The 21,397-nt window shown below is 37.7% G+C and overlaps 2 protein-coding genes across 3 annotated transcripts; one reads left to right on the plus strand and one right to left on the minus strand.

Moving 5' to 3' along the window:
- Window positions 1–4,760: 4,760 nt before the first annotated feature.
- LOC113442944 (coenzyme Q-binding protein COQ10 homolog B, mitochondrial-like) lies at window positions 4,761–10,106 on the plus strand. The gene is made up of 5 exons (XM_026710841.2): window positions 4,761–4,905; window positions 6,439–6,627; window positions 7,337–7,529; window positions 9,275–9,376; window positions 9,681–10,106. The coding sequence occupies exons 1-5, from the start codon at window positions 4,814–4,816 to the stop codon at window positions 9,837–9,839; spliced, it is 735 nt and encodes a 244-aa protein (XP_026566626.1). The 5' UTR covers window positions 4,761–4,813; the 3' UTR covers window positions 9,840–10,106.
- Window positions 9,649–15,333, minus strand: CISD3 (CDGSH iron sulfur domain 3). Of its 2 annotated transcripts, XM_087917684.1 has the most exons (4): window positions 15,195–15,333; window positions 15,044–15,092; window positions 12,345–12,473; window positions 9,649–11,980 (listed from the first exon to the last, which is right to left on the minus strand). In XM_087917684.1, the coding sequence occupies exons 2-4, from the start codon at window positions 15,044–15,046 to the stop codon at window positions 11,795–11,797; spliced, it is 318 nt and encodes a 105-aa protein (XP_087773810.1). In that variant the 5' UTR covers window positions 15,047–15,092; window positions 15,195–15,333; the 3' UTR covers window positions 9,649–11,794. The 2 variants fall into 2 exon arrangements, with proteins under 2 accessions (XP_087773810.1, XP_026566628.1); XM_026710843.2 differs by lacking the exon at window positions 15,044–15,092.
- Window positions 15,334–21,397: the final 6,064 nt, after the last annotated feature.

A 21,397-nucleotide genomic window follows, 5' to 3' on the forward strand; every position in this document is an offset into this window, starting at 1 on the left:
TCTTGTTCAGAATTTCTCAGTCTGGTTCATCTAGCCTTCTAGTAACTTTCCTAAATGTTCTGAGATATAATTCTTCAGGTGGACTACTTTGAACTCATTCAAAGTTATATCCTGATTAGAAATCACAAGGTGAAATCTGATTCTTCAGCCAGACCTTCGCAGTTATATAGTGAAACATCTATTCCCCCCTCCATTCAAGACTGAGCCAAAACAGGAATAGAATTGTTCTGATTTTTCTTTGTTACCTATTTACTATCTTCATAAAACAACTGAGTCTCTTATTTTTAACATATTTGAAGATACCATCTTTACAAATCCAGAACACTCTTCCTTAGTGGCTTGTCTCACATTTCACTTTCTATAAGCGTCCTTTAAATTGTTTTAAAAAATGAAAATAAACATTAAAAATATTGAACGTGGTAGTCTTCTTTGACATACATTTCAGCCAATACATTTTACATTAAAGATCAAAAGATTCAAGCATTTGTATACATACATAGACATACATACATAGACATACATACATATATATCTACATATATATCTACATATACATATATACATATATATATATATATATATATGTTTAAACTTTGAACATTTTAGTTCTTATTTGCTGTAAGTGTCCTTTCTGATTTTCAGCTTTTCACTCAGCATTTTGTAGAATCATGATGGCTTCTACCATTTTTAGATACTAGTAGCTTGTGTTTGGATTTCTAATTTTTCATTTTTTAAAGTAATTCCTAACCCATTTCAAAATTATTTTTCTTTCAGATTCCCCTACCATGGAATTCAGTTTATCACTTTTATTAAAATCTGCTTTCTTGAAATCCAAGTCCTGCATTTGACTACACTCAGTTTTATTTTCCCATAAAATCATGAATTGCAGCATTACTAGTTATTCTATCTCAAAATCTCCATTATTTCCACTCTGGCTACTTTCCTTCTGGGTCCTCCCTTGGTTCCTTTTGAACAAGCCTTGAGAACGCAGAATTTAATTAATGCCCATTTTAAATATTGCTTCCCTGAAATTAAAGATCATCATCTTTCTCCTACTTTGATCATTTGTATCTAAAAATTGAGAGAATGAACTTTAAGTCAATGTTTTTTCTGATTTTTTTTTAATTGAGCTAACAGTAGGGCTCAGCACATTTGCCCTCTACATTTTGCAGTGCACAAGTTTTTATATGTAATTCCTACAAATAAATGCTAGGTTCCATCTCCAACACTAATTTAAAAGTTCAGGCATTCAGATTAAACCACTACTGATCTAGTACAGCATAGTTTGGCCAAACACATTCTTTCCGATCCTCATCTAAAGCCAGCTCTCTGACATATAATAAAATAGACTTGTGGTCCCAGACATCAAATCTCTCTCAGCACTGATAATGTTACCTAGCTTGGTAATGAAACGTCTACAAGAATATCACCAAGAACCCCACATCAGATGACTTGTGAACACCATTTATATAGCTAAACATTGATCTGCAGTATCTATCTTTCTCCTCCACTCCTTTTCCATTGAGTGGAACAATAGATGTATTTATTTACTTATTTATTTATTGAATTTATTTATTGAATTATATTGCCGCCTATTTGCCCATGGAGACTTGACACAGCTTACAGAATGTAAAACCATATTTAAAATAAAAAAACAATAAAAACCTAACAAAAAGAATAAAAGAAAGTAAGTACAATAGAAAAAAAAATCTGGGAAATAAATAAATAAAAAACCACCCCCAACTCCCACTCCCCGCCCCGATGACAAATAAAACACTACCAGCATTAGAAGACATATTGCAAAACAGCCAAATAACGTAACTCTTCTACTCTTACAACTGCTTTACCATAATTATGAAGCAATTCCAAGACAGTGAAAGGATATTACACATATTATGTAATTAGATGTCCCAAAGTTGACAGACTCTTTGATACTGGAGTACAAATTGGAGTGAAGAGATGCTAACTAAAGGGGACAGTGTCTGTCAAGGTTCTCAATCATCCAGCTGCAGTTCATGAATTGAGGAAGCTTCTTGGAACAGAAGCAAAATGTTTTCAGTAAAGGGAAGAGGAAGGTTGAGGAAGAGGAGGATTGTGACTGGATACTTTCCTTCTAAAAGCATTTTGGAAACACCTGCATCTTTCGCACCAAGCCATTCCACCTGTCTCACTTGGATTAACTCATTTTAGCCCACAGGAATAAATAAGCAATCTTTTGAAAATGAAGGTAGGCTAATTCACTCCTTTCTTTTCTCCACTTGTATTTTACTCAGAAAGAAGAACTTGCCTGGTTTTAACTGCAGCTCTTTAAATTCCCCCATGACAAAGGTAAACTTCCTTCCTTCCTGCCCATATTAATGCAGTCTAAGACTCCCCATTCCCCTTGCACTTAATAAAATCCCATTTGCAAGTCTGTAGCCTACTCACATATTCCATCTAAATCTGAAACTTTTCACCATTCTGGACCTGAGCTCTTGACATCCTTCATGATCCTTCAGAGTCCAGCTATGGAATTTTGCATAATTTAGAAGGCTACAGGCCCTCCATTGGGTTGTTATATATTTGACTTGGAAACCAGACCCATTTATCCACTATCTATTATAGAGCCTCAGTGGCGCAGTGGTTAGAGTGCAGGCTACTTCTGCTGCAGCCAACTGCCTGCAATTTGGCAGATCTAATCCCACCAGGCTCAAGGTTGACTCAGCCTTCCATCCTTCCGAGGTGGGTAACATGAGGACACAGATTGTTGGGAGCAATATGCAGACTCTAAACTGTTTAGAGAGGGCTGTAAAGTACTATAAAGCGGTATGTAAATCTAAATGCTATTGCTATTGCTATCGCCTTTCCTATCACATTCTACCATTTTACCTAATTAAGAGTTCTTGGCAACTTAAAGTTTTTGGTAGTGTTCTAGGAGCATTTTATAATTCCAGTATTTGTTCAATAACTTTTATTCCCATCACGCAAGTTTTGCTTTTGTTGTTTCCATTGTTATTTCCCTTCACCAGCAATAGTTCTAATTGTGCTTTTTATTGCTGTGTTACTGAATTGACAATTTGGTGGATTTGCTTGGCCCACTGGACCATAAACTAACTAATGAAGGATAGCATTTGTAGCTCAGGGTTGACATGAGGAGTCTAAAGAAGAAAACAACAACTTGTTACCCTTCCTGAACATCCTGATCAGCAGAGACCAAACAAAAAAAACCACCCATACTAACCAGGTGTTCCATTAGCAAAGCAATAATCCAACCCCACAAAAGAAGCTACATGCGTAAGGACTTTATTTGGACAAGCCCAAACACACTGCAGCACCCTGGGAGAGCAGAAAAAGGAAATAGAGCATCCACACAATGTATTCCAACAAAAAGGATATCCATACAATTTTATCAAAAAGTCTCTGACCACTCAACTCAATACAGAACAACCAACACAAATTCTAAAAAGAATTACTCTGCCAATACATCAAGAATATCTCAGAAACCACCAACAGACTAATACGACCACATGGTATCAGTATATCATGTTTATATAGTGTATATTGAAGGTGGTGACTTTTGAGAGCTGTATGCAATGAAATTTTATTTTAATGTATACCGATTAGTGTACATTCAAAGGGACAATAAAGTTTATTCTATTCTATTCTATTCTATTCTATTCTATTCTATTCTATTCTATTCTATTCTATTCTATTCCATTCCATTCCACTCCACTCCACTCCACTCCACTCCACTCCACTCCACTCCACTCTACATATAAGCAGATTTAACTATAGCTTCAGTTGGAAAAATGTGACGATCCTAAACCAAGCTAAGTCTAAAAATTGCCAGGGAACTTCTAACAGCCTGCCACTCTGACAAATTAGCCATCAATAGACATATAGACATTAACAACATCTATAGCCAGATCACCCAGCCCAAAAAGGAACAAAAAGACTCAAGCACTTCCCTACCAGCAATTAGCACCCAGATCAGCAGAGATTAACTCCGAGGTTAACATCAGACCAACAATAAACAAACAATATCCCAATCAAGAAACTGCTAATGAAGTCAACAGGAAACAGCCCAATCAAGACATCTCTAACATCCCCACCCCCATCAACAGGCAAGCCACCAGAATATAAACTGACAGTAAATTGCACTCCTTACTAGCGTTTACTAGTCTGGGTAAAGAAACGTCTGCAAGCAAACCTGACCATGTCGATTCGATCCTCACCAAGCAGCCTTTGCACAATGTGCTGTTAGGGGTTAGGGTTTCAGCTTGGGTAATTTTGTTGTGGCTTAGTGCTTGTCTGAATCTACCAACTTGTTACTTCGGTAAAATCAAGGTTAGAACGCTCAAACGAATACTGTGCACTGCATATATTGCATACTCTGTAGCTCGAGTGTAGGATGAGGGTGAAGGTTCGTTTTAGGGGGAAACTTCCCTAAACTCCACTGAAGATGTTACTTAGCCTGGTAACGAAACTTTCGGAAACCAACTCACAAGCTCGGAAAACGAACCTTAACCACCAAAGCTACCCTTGGCCACACACTGCCAATCAGATTTCATCAGAGCAGTTATATGATCCTAGCTCACCCTTGGATGTTAAAAAGTATTTTAAATTCCGAAATGGTGGTGGTGGTGGGTTGGGCTATCTTTGTAAAGAATAATGGAGTTTAATCTCTTTAAAAAAAAAACGCGCCAGTCTGGCCGCTTTGGGCGTAACCTGGAAGGGTGTGAAGAGGAGGAGCGGAGGCGGCCGTGGGGGCGGATGTCTGGTCTTTTCGCCGGTTCATTCGTAATCTCTGACGCTCGGACGGCACATTTGAGAGATGGCTGGAACCAGGCACCTCAGTAAGAGTTTGGATGCCTTTCGGGGTCTTTTCGGGAGCGGCTTACGCCCGCGCTTTCCACGGGGTGCACGGTAAGACCGACTGCCAGAGGAAATAATGGCTGGGGGTTAGTTGGGTTCGGATAACCGGGAGCCCCTGTCTTTCCTTCTCTTGCTCCGGTTTCGTTTCTCCCCAGACTGAATCTGGTCCCCACCAGTGGGTTAAATCGGTTGCCAGGAGCAAGAAGGCCGGAGGCTGATGGGATGGTTTCGCATGATATGTTAAACTGGGCTAGCTCGGGGCTCTTTTGTTGGCAGGTTGTGGGAATGCCACTGAAAAGTGATTCATCTAGGCAGAGCGTGTTTATATGAAAGCTGCAACTCTTTTTTTAAATTAAAGCAAGCATTAAAACTTGCTAAATCATTAATCATATTTTTTTCTGACGGCCACCGCAAACTACTGCCATAGTTTGCTAACTATGTTTAATACATAATTTAAAGCAATTGAAAGAAGAGCATCTGGGAATTATGCCATCAAATCTCGTGGTCTTATTTCTGCAGAGTAACATGTAAAAGATTCTTAGGTATCACTTCAATAAATATTCATACTAGCATGTCTACTTAAAACTAAATCACATTAAAAGTGATTTTTGAACACACTTATTTCCAATAGTGTAAATGAATTAGGGCATTGTGAGTTTAACTTAATTAACTTCTGTGGTTTGCTTAGTATGATAATCAGTAGAATAATTCATTCAGTATAATGGGTTTAATAGCTGGTTTGTTAAATTATTTAATATGATTTAATAATAATAAAATATATTTAATACTTGGAATTGATGTAACTCAATAAAAATAGGCATTTTGAACCCCTCATTCTTCACAGTGAAATGATCATATATGCCTCAGTAGAAAGTCTACTCTGAATTAAGCTGCACTAAGTTCAGTAGGAATTAATTTACTGATTCTGGATAAAATTGCAACCTTAACTTTATTTATGTACTGCCTAACAATTAAATCTCTGAGTAATTCCTATAACAAAGCTAATTCTACTTATAGCAGAATAAAAATAAAACCTTAAAAGAAATGAAAACAAGTATAGGGTGAATGCAAAATAAAACCAAATATTCTAAACAGCTCTTAAATATATAAATATACTATTGGAAATGGAAAAAAAGAATGCATCAAAAGGGTCAAAATTGACCATCCTGCTTTCCTGGATTCTCCAGTTATTCAGAGAAGTATTACCAATGCCCTTTAAATGTGTTTCAAATTAAAAAAAGAGATACAGTAAAGTTTGACAACTAAGCAATACAAGTATGTCCATATAATTTTCCTAGCAGTGTTATTGGAGTGGGTTTTCATGCTTTCTTCCAAGATTTTCCTCCTAGATTCTATCCTTCTCTTTCCACTTCATTTTCCTTTCTTTCCACTTCCCTGGAATTAGTTAAGATTGGCTAGTAGTTATTAGTTGGTGTCATCATTTGGGAATTCTGGAATCTTATGATCTTAAGACTTAGAGAAGATTGAGGATCGTCTGCCAACTATCGTTAGTCTAAAGGGAAGCTCATCATTCCCTGTTCTCAACTTTGCCATCTTTGATGTCTCCTTTTCTCTTTTTTACAGGATAAGCCCTACTACGCTTCATTGGAGATGTTTAAGCTCTAGCAGGTTCCTTGGTCCTCTAATAATGAAGTCCTGCTCTTTCCTGGACTCCAGATCAATTATGAGAAAGCAGGTCCGGCCCTTCCTCAACCTTGCCGCTCCTCTACTTGGTGCCAAGCGTATGGAATACACTGAAATCCGTCAACTTCCGTGAGTAGCTCAGTTCTAACCATGATAGTATGCCAGTTTCTGGTTGAAGTCTCACTTGGTAGAACAGAGGTATTGAGGTCTCGTCTAATGAAATATTGTGAAAATAATGAAATATCCAGTTGTCTGGTAGCAGTATTTCCTAATTGCTTTTCCATGTGAGTAGTTCAAGATTTGGCTCTACTTTGAAACATTTGGTAATATGTAATCATATATTTAGATCATTCCAGATATATCCACAGTTCCATATCTTCAGATGCATCTTTTTATTGATTACTTGGCATATATTAAAAAAATATAAAGATCAGACCAAAGACCTAATGGCTGGATTTTCGTAACTAAGCAGGTGTGGCCTATATGCATATTTCTCACATCCTGAGATTGTCCAAGATGTGGTGGATTGCCTAAAATTTGGGGGGAAAGCATCTTATTTTCATCAGTTTATTTTCCCCCGCCAAATAAAAGGAATTTTTAACTTGAAATGCTTGTTTTCACAGAAGCTCTTTTGATCTTTTCATACCTGTTTGACAAGCAATGATCAAAACTGGATAATACTTCAGATATAGGCTTCACATTTACCCATGGCTTAAACTGAGCAACGCTAATAAATGTTTGGAGGGTAATTTCACTTGATCCAAGAGTTTAGGCTTTCCTATCTTTAATGCCGATTGCTGGTTTTTGCTCACCATCCCCATTACTTTTTCTCATGCAGGTACTCTGTTGACCAGATGTATGACATTGTAGCCGATGTTGGCAGCTACCAGCTCTTTGTTCCCTGGTGTAACTGCTCCCGCATAATTTCCCATCACAAAGAAGTCTCCCAGGCTGAGCTGGAAGTGGGATTTCCTCCTGTGGTTGAGCGCTATGTCTCGGAGATCTCCTCAGTGCCTCACTGCCAGATCCGGGTAATGCATGATATTCAGATGGTTTAAAGTTCTAGTTACAAATTGAATGGCTTCTTTTCCAAGAAACCAGCTGCATTCACAAGATGTTCTAACCTCCAAATTATTTATCCATGATTCATTCAGATAACTCAATTTTCTGGGCTGTAATGACACTTTGAACCAAAAACTAACACACTTATTTGGATTCAGAACGTCTTATCAGATTGAAATGTGGTCAGCCATTTTGTGGATCAATTAGTTGTGTTTCAATTTTGTGGCTGTCAACTTTTATGACCACTCCCCTGATTGGCCCCCAGTGGTAATATCGGTTAACCCAACTTGAATCTGGTTTGAACTACTAGCTGCTGCCTATTACTCATTTCCCCTTTCCTGGGTACTGTTCTCTTAACACCAAAACAACAGCACTCTGGGAAAAACTGTATTATGTCATTGCCCTTTCAAAAAGAACACTGGTGTTGCAATAGTTTATGTGACAAACTTCAGCTAAGTCATCAAAACCAAAGTTGGGTTCCCTTTTTTTAACACATTGATAATGAGGTTTTTAATATTTTCCCATTTGAAGATTTGCTATAGCTGACCACAACCTGCTGCCTTCAGGATATACTGATGCTGTAGGCCATAGTCTTATGTGTATGGAAAGTATTGTTAGAAAATGCTAGCCTCCATATTCATTCATATTTGTTATCCAAATCCTTTATCTGAAAACACAAATTCCAGTGTTGTTTTTCCCCTAAAGGTGATACACTAATACTGATCCCTAATCTAGAAATTCTGTCACCTGGCATTAGGTTATACCCCATTCTGTGGGCTTTTCGGAATGCCTTTAGGTCATGGCTATGGGTATTAATTGATCAGTTAAAGCCAGACGGGTTGGTTACTAGTTTCCTCAGCTGCCACTGGCTGTTCCTTCTTGCTTCTCCTACTGCTTGGTCTGTAGTTTTTTTAAAATATTGTTTGCTATCTAGAGTTGTTTACAAGATGAGAAGCCATATAAATCTATTAAATAAAAATGTAAAAAAAATGTACATGAGAAATTCTATTAAGTCACTGTACCACATGTATTCAAAAGTTCTGCTATTTTGTTTAGTGCAATATATATATATATATATATTTGCACGAAAAGTTTCTGTTACGCCGGCATCCAAGAATATTAAGTTCTCAAGTGATTCCAGTCCCCCCGCTCCCTATCTACCATCCATCCATCTATACAAACACACACAGACACACACATTTTGCAGGATAAGTTTTTGTTACTCTTGGCATCATGTGTGCCTGGTGGAGTTTTTTTCTGACTTTTTTAACAGGAAGAGAAAATTCTCCAAGTTTCTACAGTACAGGAATCTTTTATGCTATTCCACATTAGGGGCATTTCTTATTTAAATCTTCCTTTGGAATTTTAGAGTCAAGAGAGCTGCCGGAAGCAGGAAAACAATTCAGGATATTTATGTTCTTTTGGTTCATTAAATAAATGCACCTGTGAGAATGTTCCTTAATATCTGTTGCTTTAAATAATTTCTAAAGCAAATTCTCTTTTGTCACTATGAATGAATATAATGAAAAAAATAGTTTCTTGGATGCTAGCTTTAATGGCCACATTCTGCCAATCTGAGTTCAATGACTACCAGATTAATCCATAAAGTTCCAGCAAAAGGATTGCCAAGTGCAAGCTGTGTCCTCTCCCCCCACCCCGTTTAAATGAGTTTAAACAAGCAGGCATTAATTTTGCTGATTTGTCTATCTTTCAGGCTGTGAGTAAAAATGGGCGGTTATTTCGGCATCTGGAGACACTTTGGCAATTTAAGCCAGGAAATACAGGACGGCTAGATTCTTGCACACTCACATTTTATGTAAGTGCCTTTCTTGATAGAGAAAGGGGAGTGACTCTAAAACCAGAATATGGGGCAAGAATGCGCAAGTTGGCAAAGTCCAGTTTTATCACAAGTACAAAGGTTCATGTATACTCTAAATTATTGCAGCACTGCAAATTTGTCACTGATTGATCAGTTTACTTTCATGCTTAAGGTTTTGTAGTACTGATGTCCTGGTACTATTATGCATTTATTTAAGCAGGCAAAGATGGTGGTCAAGCATGAGATAGCTTATATATACACATGTCTAGGCGCAAATTGATTTGTTTAATTTCATTCACAGGTCTCCTTTGAATTCAAGTCCAGCTTCCATTCACAACTGGCTAATCTTTTCTTTAATGAAGTAGTCAAGAGGATGGCCTCAGCCTTTGAACAGAGAGCAGAGAAGTTGTACAGAACTCGAACGGCAGCCCAGCCACACCAGGCAATTCACTGCACGTGATAATGGTCTTGGGAATACTGACGTTGGAGTCCACCTTCCTGATCTCATAGATCAAACTCTTCTTTTTGGATCTCATAGACCAAACTCTTCTTTTTGCCCGCATCTGTATCATTTCTTGGGTGTTTTTAATTCACTGACATGACTTTATTTATGCCTATTTACCTTGCCAAAAAAAAACAAAAAAAACCCTCCACCTCTCAAAGGTGCACATTATTTAAACGATTCTGCTATTTTATTTACAATAAAAATAAATTATTGGATATTTAATTATGATGTTGTAAGGATGACTCTTTGTTACAACGGAGAGACCCTGACCATCACTGAAAGCTACAAATATTATAATGGATTTTAAAATTATTTTTGAAACAGAAGGGTTTCAGATTTTTAAAAAGTGGCATATTTATTAGCTCACTGAATAATTTCTTGAAATATAGAAAAACAGCTAGCTAAGCACAATACTTTTTCCCCCGCCCTTCAGTGGCATTCAGATGTAAGTTCCTACACTCTCCCTTTCTCTTGTTAAGCCTGTTTCTTCTTCTAGGTGGCATGGGATCTATCTTTTGTTTCTTTCCTTGAAGGAACAACTTTCCTTTCAAATTAATTCAAACTACTCTAGAATGTATTGAAAATGGAATAAAAACAGGGGTGGGCAATTGATTTTTCTTTAGAGCTCACAAGAAGACCCTGGAATGAGCAAGTTGATCAAAACTTGTTCCTTGTGAGCCAGCCTTTCTTTTACTCAAAATTCTCCTGAGTATAGAGGCTTTTGTGAACAGCAACAGCATGTAGCACAAGGCTGTTAAGTAATTGAGAAGTTGCAAATATTAGGCTAGGCTAGTCATATAGGAGTTATATAGACAGTGATGCAGTCTAACTCTGATCTCTTGAAATATTTTATACCTGAGCCGCCTGGGTAGAAGCAAGTGATTGCCTAAGACAGGAATTGCTGACAAGGTTAGAGTTTAGTTGCAGCAGAGATGACGCCACCAAGCTGACTCCTACTCGGATGGCGTAATTGCTTAAGCACAGCAGAAAAACGATAACTTGCGCCAAAAATGGCAATTTTCTATTCTGAGGCAGTGCATGTGATATCCTGGAAGATGAAGCAATCTTTGCTCGGGGTAAAATGCCGAACTAGAGAGGAAAATTAAAAGAGAAAAAGGAAATTTGTATCTCCTCAGAGGGAACGTAATTGTTCATGTTTGCATTAAGGTGTCAAAATCAAAAGTAAAACTGGGTTGTTTATTACAAAGTACCCAAAGTTATATGCATTAAAAGTTCCATTATTCTGCCTGTTAGTAAATATTTACTAATATAACACGGGCAACATTTTAATAGTACTTGACAATTATGTGTGCCATTGTGTTCATAGAAAAAAGTGGCAATAAAGGTTACCTCACCTCAGGACAGATGTTCCATAAAACATGGTTCAGCTATAGCTACTGCTCAGTTTATAGGACTTGCCTGCTTTTTAATTAGTATTCCAGATATTAACTATGTCTCAAAGTGGCACTGGGCAAGTACTATCAGTTTCAGTAGCCATGGTCAGTGGGAGATGAGGGCTACAAAGAGGAGAGTACTTGTGGCTCTGTGGCCCCTTAGGTAGCAAAGTAAAATATTTGTTCTAAGGAATCAATTTTTGAGCACTTATCTTATTAGTAACAAATTGTCAAGTAGATTAGAAGACTTGCAGTAGGATTGATTTTAAAGGAGTAGGGATAAAGCAAGTGAAAAACAGAATACTCCCTGGCCCCCACCCTCTGTGCGGATTCACCAAGGCAAGGATATAATGCTCATGTTCTTGTCTAACCTTTGCCAACATGAATACAAATTTGCAAGGGTCTTCTGGCTCTTCATTCACTTTAATAAAGTTTCCACAGTAGGAGGTCTTCAAGTATTAGCCCCAGGTCTGATTTCCCAATGAGTTCTGTCACATTTTCACAAACGGTCTCCCATTATACCTGTGGCTGAGAATGAAGGTCAGTCTTTTGCACAAAATCTTCTTTATGGGTACCATCACAGTAGGGAGGGTTCTTGGTGTATTTACACCCACATAACCAGGCCTTTTTCGATTCTTCAGCTATGAATCTCAGGGGAGACATTGCTGGGGCACTTTTCTTATGGGTTCCATCACAGAAGGGCTGTTAGACAGACACAAAACCAAGACTGTAAACAAGCCTAACAAAGGACAGCGCTGTCTGTCTATGGATTTTATAGTGGATTTTATAGTTGCAGTTTTGCTCAGATTACAAAAACATCCTAGCCTGAGAAACTGGGACTTGGTTAAGGCTGAAGAGGAAAGTTTGTGTTGCAATTTTTTTAGCTTGTATGTGTTGAACAGTTTCAAAACTTTTTGCATTAGCAAAAAGAGAAATGGCTTCTTCAAACTCAGCCAATACACCACAGCATATGGATGTACCCTCTTCCCAGCTTTGTTAAGGCACCGGAGTCTATGTTTGCACAAAAATGAACATAAGAGAAACGTGAGAAATGCTGGAAGGCTACCTGCTTTTGGCTGTGTCCACAAGCACACCAAGCGTATCGTTTCTCTGCTGTTAAGTCCACTGGAAAAGGTTCCTTGGCTGCAATCACTGGCTTAACTGATGAGTCTGAAAGAGCTGAACAGCTTCTTATCTGCAAGCAGGGAAATAAGAAAGCATTGGATTTATGAGAAAAAAAAAAAACCCAAGACATCAGATTAACTAATACCATCCTTTTATTAGGTAAAAAGTTCAAGGCATGAAACTGAAAATAGGGTGGTTTCTCCCTCCCCACTCTTTCACTACTTTCCACCACGAAGAAATGCACAAATTGAATATAGCCAAGATACAAATATATTCAGCTACTCATTTTCTACTTCAAATGTTCACTTCCAAAGTCATCTTCTGGTACATTCAAGATCTGACTGTTGCATTTGTCTAACTAAATACAGGAAGTTCTCAACTTATTGTCACAATTGATTTCCTTCGCTATGCAAGATAGTTAAGTGCATTTTGCCCTATTTTATGACCTTTCTTGCCAGTTGTTAAGTGAATCGCTGCAGTTGTTAAGTTACCTACATGGTTGTTGGAGTCTGGTTTCCCCGCTGACTTTGTCAGGTCACAAAAAGTGGTCACATGACCCTGGGACACTGCAACTGTCATAAATACACGCCAGTTGCCAAGCGTCTGAATTTTGATCCCCCCATGGGGATGCTGCAAGGGTCATGTGAAAAATGGTCACAAGTCAAGTTTTTTCAGTGCTGTTGTAATTTCAAATGGTCACTAATGAATGTTGTAAGTCGAAGGCCACCTTAATGAATATATTTTGAGTTTTGTTTTTATAGGCACATAATGATTTGATATCCTCAAATCATTTTATTCCTGATTAACATAGTGCTTTATTTTGTGTTAAGTAAAGGGAGTGTACATTATTTCCTCTGGTTTTCCCTATAACGCCACTGTGGTGGGTGGGTCGGGCTGAGGAAAAAATGATCGGCCCAAGTCACTTGGGTGACTTCCATGCCTAAGGGAGGACTAATCCAGCATCTTAGCTCCTACATCCAATTATCTCATAAAGTCCTGGGATCTGGACCAAGGATTTCCTATTTTGACTTGCTAAGCAGCTTGATTTGTACACAAAGGCCGAAGTGGCTGCTTGTTGTGCAATTGTTGTGTCCGGCTCTTTGCGACTCCCACGCTAGCTGCCCCGCTATCCTCCGCTGTCTGATTCTGCCCAAACTCATGACCACTGTGTCGAAGATACTATCTAACTATCTCATCTTCTGCTGTCCCCTTCTCCTTTTGCCTTTCATCTTTCCCGACCTCAGAATCTTTTCCAATGAGTTCTCATTTGATGACCAAAGTATTTGAGCTTCAGTTCTGTTATAAGTCCTTCCAAAGGACCATCAGCATTGGTTTCCTTTAGGACTGAGAAGTGGTTGCAGGCATATATAATAACAAAATAAACTTCTCTTTAAGGAGAGATGGAAAATTTATGATCTTCTAGATACAGGTAAGTCCTTGACATACAATCACAATGGAGCCCAAAATTAATGTTGCTAAGTGAAAAATTTGTTAAGTGAGTTCTGTCCCATTTTACAATTTTTCTTGCCACATTTGTTAAGCGAATCACTGCAGTGGTTAAGTTAGTAACTCGGCTGTTAAGTGAATCTGGCTTCCCCATTGATCTTTGTTTGTCAGAAGGTCGCAGAAAGGGATCACATGTTCCCAGGACATGCAACCATCATAAATGTGAGCCAAGAATCCAAATGTAAATCAGGAGACTATGAGGATTCTACAATGGTCATACGTGTGAAAAATGATCATGTCACATTTTTTCAGTGCCACTGTAACTTTAATGGTCACTGAATGAGCTGTTGTACGTCAAGGACTACCTGTACTGTTAAAGTACAACTAATTTTCAACATTCTCCCTCCAGCTTTCTTATGGTGTCAGGAGTTGATCAAAGTTCAAGTTTAGCAATTACCAGAGATCCATGTTTTAATTCCTGGAAAAGTGTTTTTATAAGAACCAAAACTCCAGGAGTTTTTATATAAAAGTGTTTTTACACAACTACAACTTATTCCTCTGGGAATCATTACCTCCTCTTGTTTCAGGAATTTATTTATTAATTTTCACCTTATGTGAGAAATATCCACAGTGAAGCCAGTGAGGATCACTTTTCAAAAGGCCTGTATGAGAAAGGCACATTCAACTGTGCTCTTATTTATTTTTTGAACTATTTTTTTGTGGTGTATCATTTCTTGTTTTAACCTTTGGCCCCATCGTATGCGTCTGTTCCTAACCACAATGTGGCCAACATGACATTATGTAAACTCACCTGTCATACTTGCGTCATAAGAGGTTGTGTTTGCACTGAGACAATGTAAAATATATTTCATCACTTGCCCAATCTGAATATGGCATTAAGAACTATTCAGTAAACTAGGAAAAGTTTTCTCTGGTGCACTGCTAGGGTTTGGATGTCATGTTAGGCTGGACCTATATAAAAGCTATTCTTTTAGAACCTGAGAGACAGAATACATGCTCGAATACAGGAGATAGAGTAAAAAAAAAAGCATATTATACCATGCCGGGGATATCTAAGTAAACACTGTCCTGTAGTATTTATTTTTGAAATGTTAACGAGTCAAAAATAAATCCCACTACATCATTTGGTGCTCTTTCCTTTCCTATATGAAGGCCTGCAGCAGCCTCACTTACCATATATCTTTCTCTACGGACATCTCAATAAAATGTTCAAAAATTGCATCTGTATGGAAAAAAGCAACGCAAACTGAAAAGTCGTCGAAATTCGGGGTGTAGGAAAGGAGAGGGTGGAAAAGGTGCAAACTTGCCAAGCTTCTGTGCTTACCTGCGAGAAAAAAAGGCGACAGAAGGAGGCTAATGGTGAAGCCACGATACCCCTGGCTTTCTGCAGCCCGGGCATGGTTGGCAAAACAAGTTCTGCCCGCCACCCGGGTCACCTTCGCGGCCGCGCGCCGCATCCGCGCGCCAGGGAGCAGCGGGGGTGGGTGGGTGAGGGATGGCAAGCCCCGCCCACAATTGGTGGAGAAAGGTTGCCAGGGGGCGCTGCGGCTGAAAAAGCTTTTGCAAGCTGGCGACGGCTGGGGGTGGTGTAATAGGAATTGAAATCTGAGACATCCGGGAAACGTGGATAATTACAGTTGGGCGGTTTGGTTGCATTCGTGTGCTAAAAGGCTTGATTGCAGCCTTTTGTTTCTTTTGCCACCCAAGACTTGATTTCCGTTAGGAATAAAATGACCCTAGATTGAATAGCCTTTAAAGGGTATAGATATTTGTGCGCATCACCTACTAATAATAAAGTAGTAAAGAATAAACGGCCTGTTTAACAACTACCTTAACATCGGATTCCTAAATGGCTCCTGTCCCACAGATAGCAAAATTAGGATATCCCTTTTGATGAGCCATTCATTGAAAGCATTATATCCAAGTATATAGGACGTGAGAGAAACAGAACATATGCACGTAAAATGTCAAAGAGGAGGAACTGGTGAAAACGAGGTGTAAACGAGCATCTCTTGGGTTTATTTCCACTTATAGTATATAGTATAAAATAGGTAAGATCTTGGAAAATATTATTCATGGCTCCTGCAAATGAGAAGCTGTGCTCCTCAGAAAGTTCTGAGGGGTACTTTGAAAGAACCTCATTTGATCTGATTCTAGCTGTCTTCACAGATTCTTTAAGAAATAATTTGTTTAAAAAGGAACATATACACTGGGTTTTGATGGAGTATCATTAGCTTCTTAATTCCTCCCCCCCCCCATTGATCTAAGTTCAATATTGGTGTAATTTCAAATTCAAAACTTAGCGAAGATTCCCACATTTTCAACCTAATTAGTTTGTGTTTTTCCAGGGGAGTATTTTGTCCTCATGTAGTCACCCTCTCTAAATGTTTGGAATTTTTCTGATACTCAGTTTTGTAACTTATAATACTACCTGTTCGGCAATACACGATGTGTTACATAGACTTCAGCCTCTGGCAAAAAAAAAGAAAAAAATCAGCACTTTGGATTTGATTTCTAACATTTATGTTTTCTGCTTTTAATGTTTTCATCTTTTTATTGTTATGGTTTTTTTTATTTTTGTTGTGACCTTTTTCAACTTTATTTGTTGTCAAGGGTCACATATATGCGATGATGGCCAAATATTTACCAAATGAATAAATAATAAATACATTTATTTCTATTATAATTGGAAGTTTCCAAAGCAAAGAGATAGCAGTCAAATTTGTTTGATGAAAGGTGGAAGTTAAGAGGTACTTTTTTAAAAAATTACTTCCTTTGTAAGTTATACCCCAGAGGTAGATAATTATTTTATTGGCATCCTCAAAAGTGATATGAAGTGGCTTAGACTGCGAGATATACAGGCAGTTCTTGTTTAGTCACTGCCTCATTCAGTGACCATACGCTATTACAACAGTGATGAAAAAAATAATTGGGCGACTACTCCTAGCATTTACGACCTTTGCAAGGCCTGTAAAGGAAAAGAAAGCTGAAGTAAGATCATAAGCCCAATCACAGTTTTACTTCGCGATCCCTTCACTTAATGACAAAGTTTCTGGTCCCAATTGTGGTTGGTGAATGAGTATTAACTGTATATTCATTCCTATTGGCTGCATCCAGCATAACTTTATTGTTCTATCAGCTGACCTCTTTATAACCTTCATGTTTTTTCTGGATTTTTTTTTCTTTCTCTAAAAAAATCAGGCCAGATCCAAAGACATGGAATAATTGCACAACATGATTTGATTTAGTCTGATGCATCCCCTATTGCCTGTTGCACAAAGTTTTGTGGGATTTTGTGACTCTAAATATTTTTCTTCTTCCAGGCATGGGCATTTTAGCAACTTTGGTCAGGAGAATGCCATAATCTAAATAAAATTTAGTTTTTTTAAAAAAAGTCAAAGGCAGTTTTTTGAGGGAAGATAAGCAATACCAGAGTAGAAAGAAGGTGGAAAAACTAAGAGAATTCTTCTTCTTCAACTTCAGATTAAAGCTTGGCACTTCCAGAAAACTAAAAGAAAATTTTAATATGTTGAAATAGAAACAAGATTATTTACTCAGCTATGATATAATCCCCATCTTTCCTTGTTCAGGCTCTGCTCAAAATATAATTGAGAACAGAATTCCAAACCTGCTTTACAGATGGAAATAATGATTGTTTTTACTTTGGGAACACTAGGGGAAAACTTCTGAGTTTTTGCAGGGCGTACTCTCAAAGACAGTGACTCTTTATTGATGCCCCAACCAGAGTTGGGCCATGCTGGGCTGGGGAATTCTAGGACTCAAAATCCACAGATCTTAAAATTGCCAAAGGTGAAAAACACGGATGTGTAACTACACTACATGTACTTCCCAATGCACATGTACATACAGATATACAACAGGAGTAGGGAATCTGAGAAGACACTGATGCAACCTATCACTTCACTAACCATAAGGAAATACAGATGCTTCTATAGCCGTTGCCAAGTAAAGAGATCGCAAAGAATTGTAGAAGCCATGTTTTGCATTCCCTACCTTTTTTTTTATAACTGAATGATATTTCCTCTCTTAATTTGCATCTGTAAAGCATCTGTAAAGTCTCTCTGCTTCCATCCAAATCAAATCGTGCTAATCTGAGGGTCTAGCCTGTTCAACACACCCATTGCCATGTGGGAGCCTTTTCCTCTTGGCACAATTCCACATGGCTGTGGTGTGTATGAATACTGTAGCATGTGTCTGATCACAAGAATTTCCTGATCACAAAGTTACTCGCATATGATTCTGTATTTGTGGGTGTATAGTATATATTTTAGGATGAAAGAAATTAAGAAAATGATCTTTAGTTGCTCTTGTACATTGGGATAGTATTCTTGTGGGGAGGGGGGAGAAATGGGATGTTACAACAATGGCATCCTTTGAAGTCTCTGCTGCCAATAGAACCTGAGGCAACTCCCTCTAGGAAATGAAATTCTATCACATCTGCAAAAAGATACAAAAACTCTTAAAACATTTTTTTGCTGCTATCTCATGACTATTGGGAATTTTGCAGCTCGAATTTGCTAGCACTTGTAGTATCTTTTTCAAAGAGACGTTTCTTTGATATTATTCTACAGGTATCAAAACTGAGCATCTTGGATGCTTCCAAATGGATTGTCTGTTGCTATTTCCAAAGACTTTAGGTACTTGCTTCCTTTTTTCTTCAGTAATGATTATCTTGTCATTATTAGTCCAGTGTTTCTCAACCTTGGCAGCTTGAAGATATGTGGATTTTAATTCCCAGAATTCCCCAGCTAGCCTTGTTGGCTGTGGAATTCTGGGAGTTGAAATCCACACATCTTAAGCTGCCAAGTTGAGAAATTCTGGAGTAATGGTTTATATGAATAAATAGACTGGTTCTGACTGTTTTGCTACACTCATCTTACATTGGAAGAAACTTTTTAAAAAAATTTCCATTCATAGTTGGGTTGGATGCAGATAGTTACACATTGTAGTTACACATTGCCAACATATACTCAATATATTTATTTAAATGACTTGAACAGTCATCTGTGGGACCCTCTCTCCTTAAGGATATCTACCCGTCCCATTAGAGCTCCTATTGTACACATACACTCCAGATTCCTTCCCTTAAATATTGCTAACTTGTGGGTGCCTGGAGCATTCCCTTTTAATTGTAATCTCTGCCTCATGAAACACCCTCCCCCTGAGATCCAAAGCCACCCAACATTAACCTAGGGCAAGGTTAACTGTGGAAGGAGACTGTGGGTCACATGAGGAAAGAGTGACTTTGATGCCCAGTTTTTCTATTTTATTGTTTCTTCCTTTTATTGTGTATATATTATTATATTCTTGGTTGTGTGCTGACAAAAGTTTGGCTTCTGATGGGCAGCTATAGAAATGTTTTAAACCAACCAACCAACAATAAATGTGAGGGCCACTTTGGTGTGGTGTTTACAGCACCAAGGTAGAAACTGGGAGGCTGTGAGTTCTACCTAGTCTTACCTTAAACACAAAGCCACTCACTTTCGGCTCTAGGAAGAAGGCAAGGGCAAACCACTTCTAAAAATGTTGCCAAGAAAATTGCAGGGAATAATCCAGGCAGTTACCAGGAACCACCAATGATTTCAGTACCTTTTTAACTTGAGAGTTGATAATGACCAGCATGGCAGAAGGAATTTTTACCTACATTCTCTTATTTTGGATTGGAGTTTTAAATCCTTTATAGTACAGAATATAGAAAAGCCTTCTAATAGTATAGTACAGAATATATCTAGCCTTCTAATATTAGAGCTCTCTGTTTGAAGGAGGAATTCCAAAAACCTCTTATGATTGGGACTAAATCAGGACCCAGTATACTGGGAAATATCTAGGATAAAAATGGAAATGGATTTTCAATACATTTTTAAAAATGCTGATATTGTTTATGTACAAGAAATGCATATAAGATTAGGTCATACCTAATTATCAGAATAGAAAAAGTAGAAAAAAGGGAAAAACGGGCCTTGAGGCTGACTTAGCTTTCTGTTCTGCCAAGGTCGGTAAAATGAAGATTGTTGAGGGCAATATGCTGACAATGTAAACCGCCCAGAGAGTGCTGCACTGCACTACGGGGCAGTATATAAGTCTAAATGATATTGCTATAAACAGTAATAAGCCCAGCAATCTCACCTCTAGCTTCACCTTCAAATTTATTCTGGATATAAATATAATTATGTATAAAATGTAATTCTGGATATGGCGCATTCACATTTCTGAAACAAGCTAGATACAGCAAGAATTATTTGGCAGAGAGCAAAATTTACTATCGTTGATGTACTTATACATTGTTGGAAGAATAAAAAGTGACCTTGGGAAAGAAGAAGGGTTTTTAAGACAAATGACAGATTTTGAAATGTTTATATAGAAGATTGCCTATTAGGAGGTACATATAAATTCCTATTAAAATGATACACAGAACAAGTAAAAGATTGTATGATAAAATTGATGCAGAATTTTAAGGAAACAATTACAGTAATGGGAAGACTTACAGTAAAATTCACTCCAAGCTATAACGTAAAAGAAAATTGGAAGAAGATAATCGCATTCGTGTTTCAGATACAATTGTCTTTTTTCCTAAATTTGCCATAATCGAAGAAAAAAGGCCATTCAACAGTCATCACTTATGTTTATAATTAAAAGAAAACCCAGGATAGGTTTATTATTTTTTCTGATTTTGATATTAATATTTATTACAATAAGAACAGTCAAGCAGCATGGAAAAAATATATCTTAGCTACATTAACTTGATTGCCAAAAATATACACATCTTTTTTCTTTATTTAATTAAAAATTACAACAACGGAGGAGAAGGGAAGTGTTAGACACAGGCAAAGTACTAAAATTGATGGGTAAAGAAACATACCCCAGTGCAACCAAATGTGGAACTTAGTCACCTTTTAAAAATTATTCCTGTTCTCTTCCTGCCAAAAAGAGATTCTAGTACTCTTCTCCATTGCTCTATCAAAGCATATTCCTAGTCACTTTAAACTTTTTACCATGAATCTTAAATCCCATGATAGCTTTCTGTCACTAAAAATTTAAAGTCATTTTCAACCTTCAGGATGGGTTGAAGTCATACATTATGACTGACTTGAATTCACATAATACATTGAAATCATAAAACATGATTGATAAACCACATGGCTGGGGTTTACACAATGCACTAAGCAGCAAACAAGTAAGTCATAGTTTGGCTTACTGAACCCCAAACCCAATTCCTGGGATACTAATCCAGTCAACTAAATTTGAAAGACAGGTGGTTCCTCTGGAAAATGTGCAGAGAGAGCAATCAAATGGACCATAATATGCAGACAACCTCTGTGAGGAAGGGCTAAAGCAGTTTGAAGCTTAAAAAATAAATAAATAGAAGAGACCTTAAGGGTCAAGTGGTCAAACCCCATGCCCTTGCATTATAACTATTCTTTGAGAAATAATCATCCAGTAGGATTTGCATACCGAGAATAATTTAGAAGTGTTTTTGATCTCGGAGAAGCACAGCACCTCTCCGCT

This window comes from Pseudonaja textilis, chromosome Z (genome assembly GCF_049901715.1).
Source record: "Pseudonaja textilis isolate UNSWEBS1 chromosome Z, rPseTex1.2, whole genome shotgun sequence".
NCBI lineage: Eukaryota > Metazoa > Chordata > Lepidosauria > Squamata > Elapidae > Pseudonaja > Pseudonaja textilis.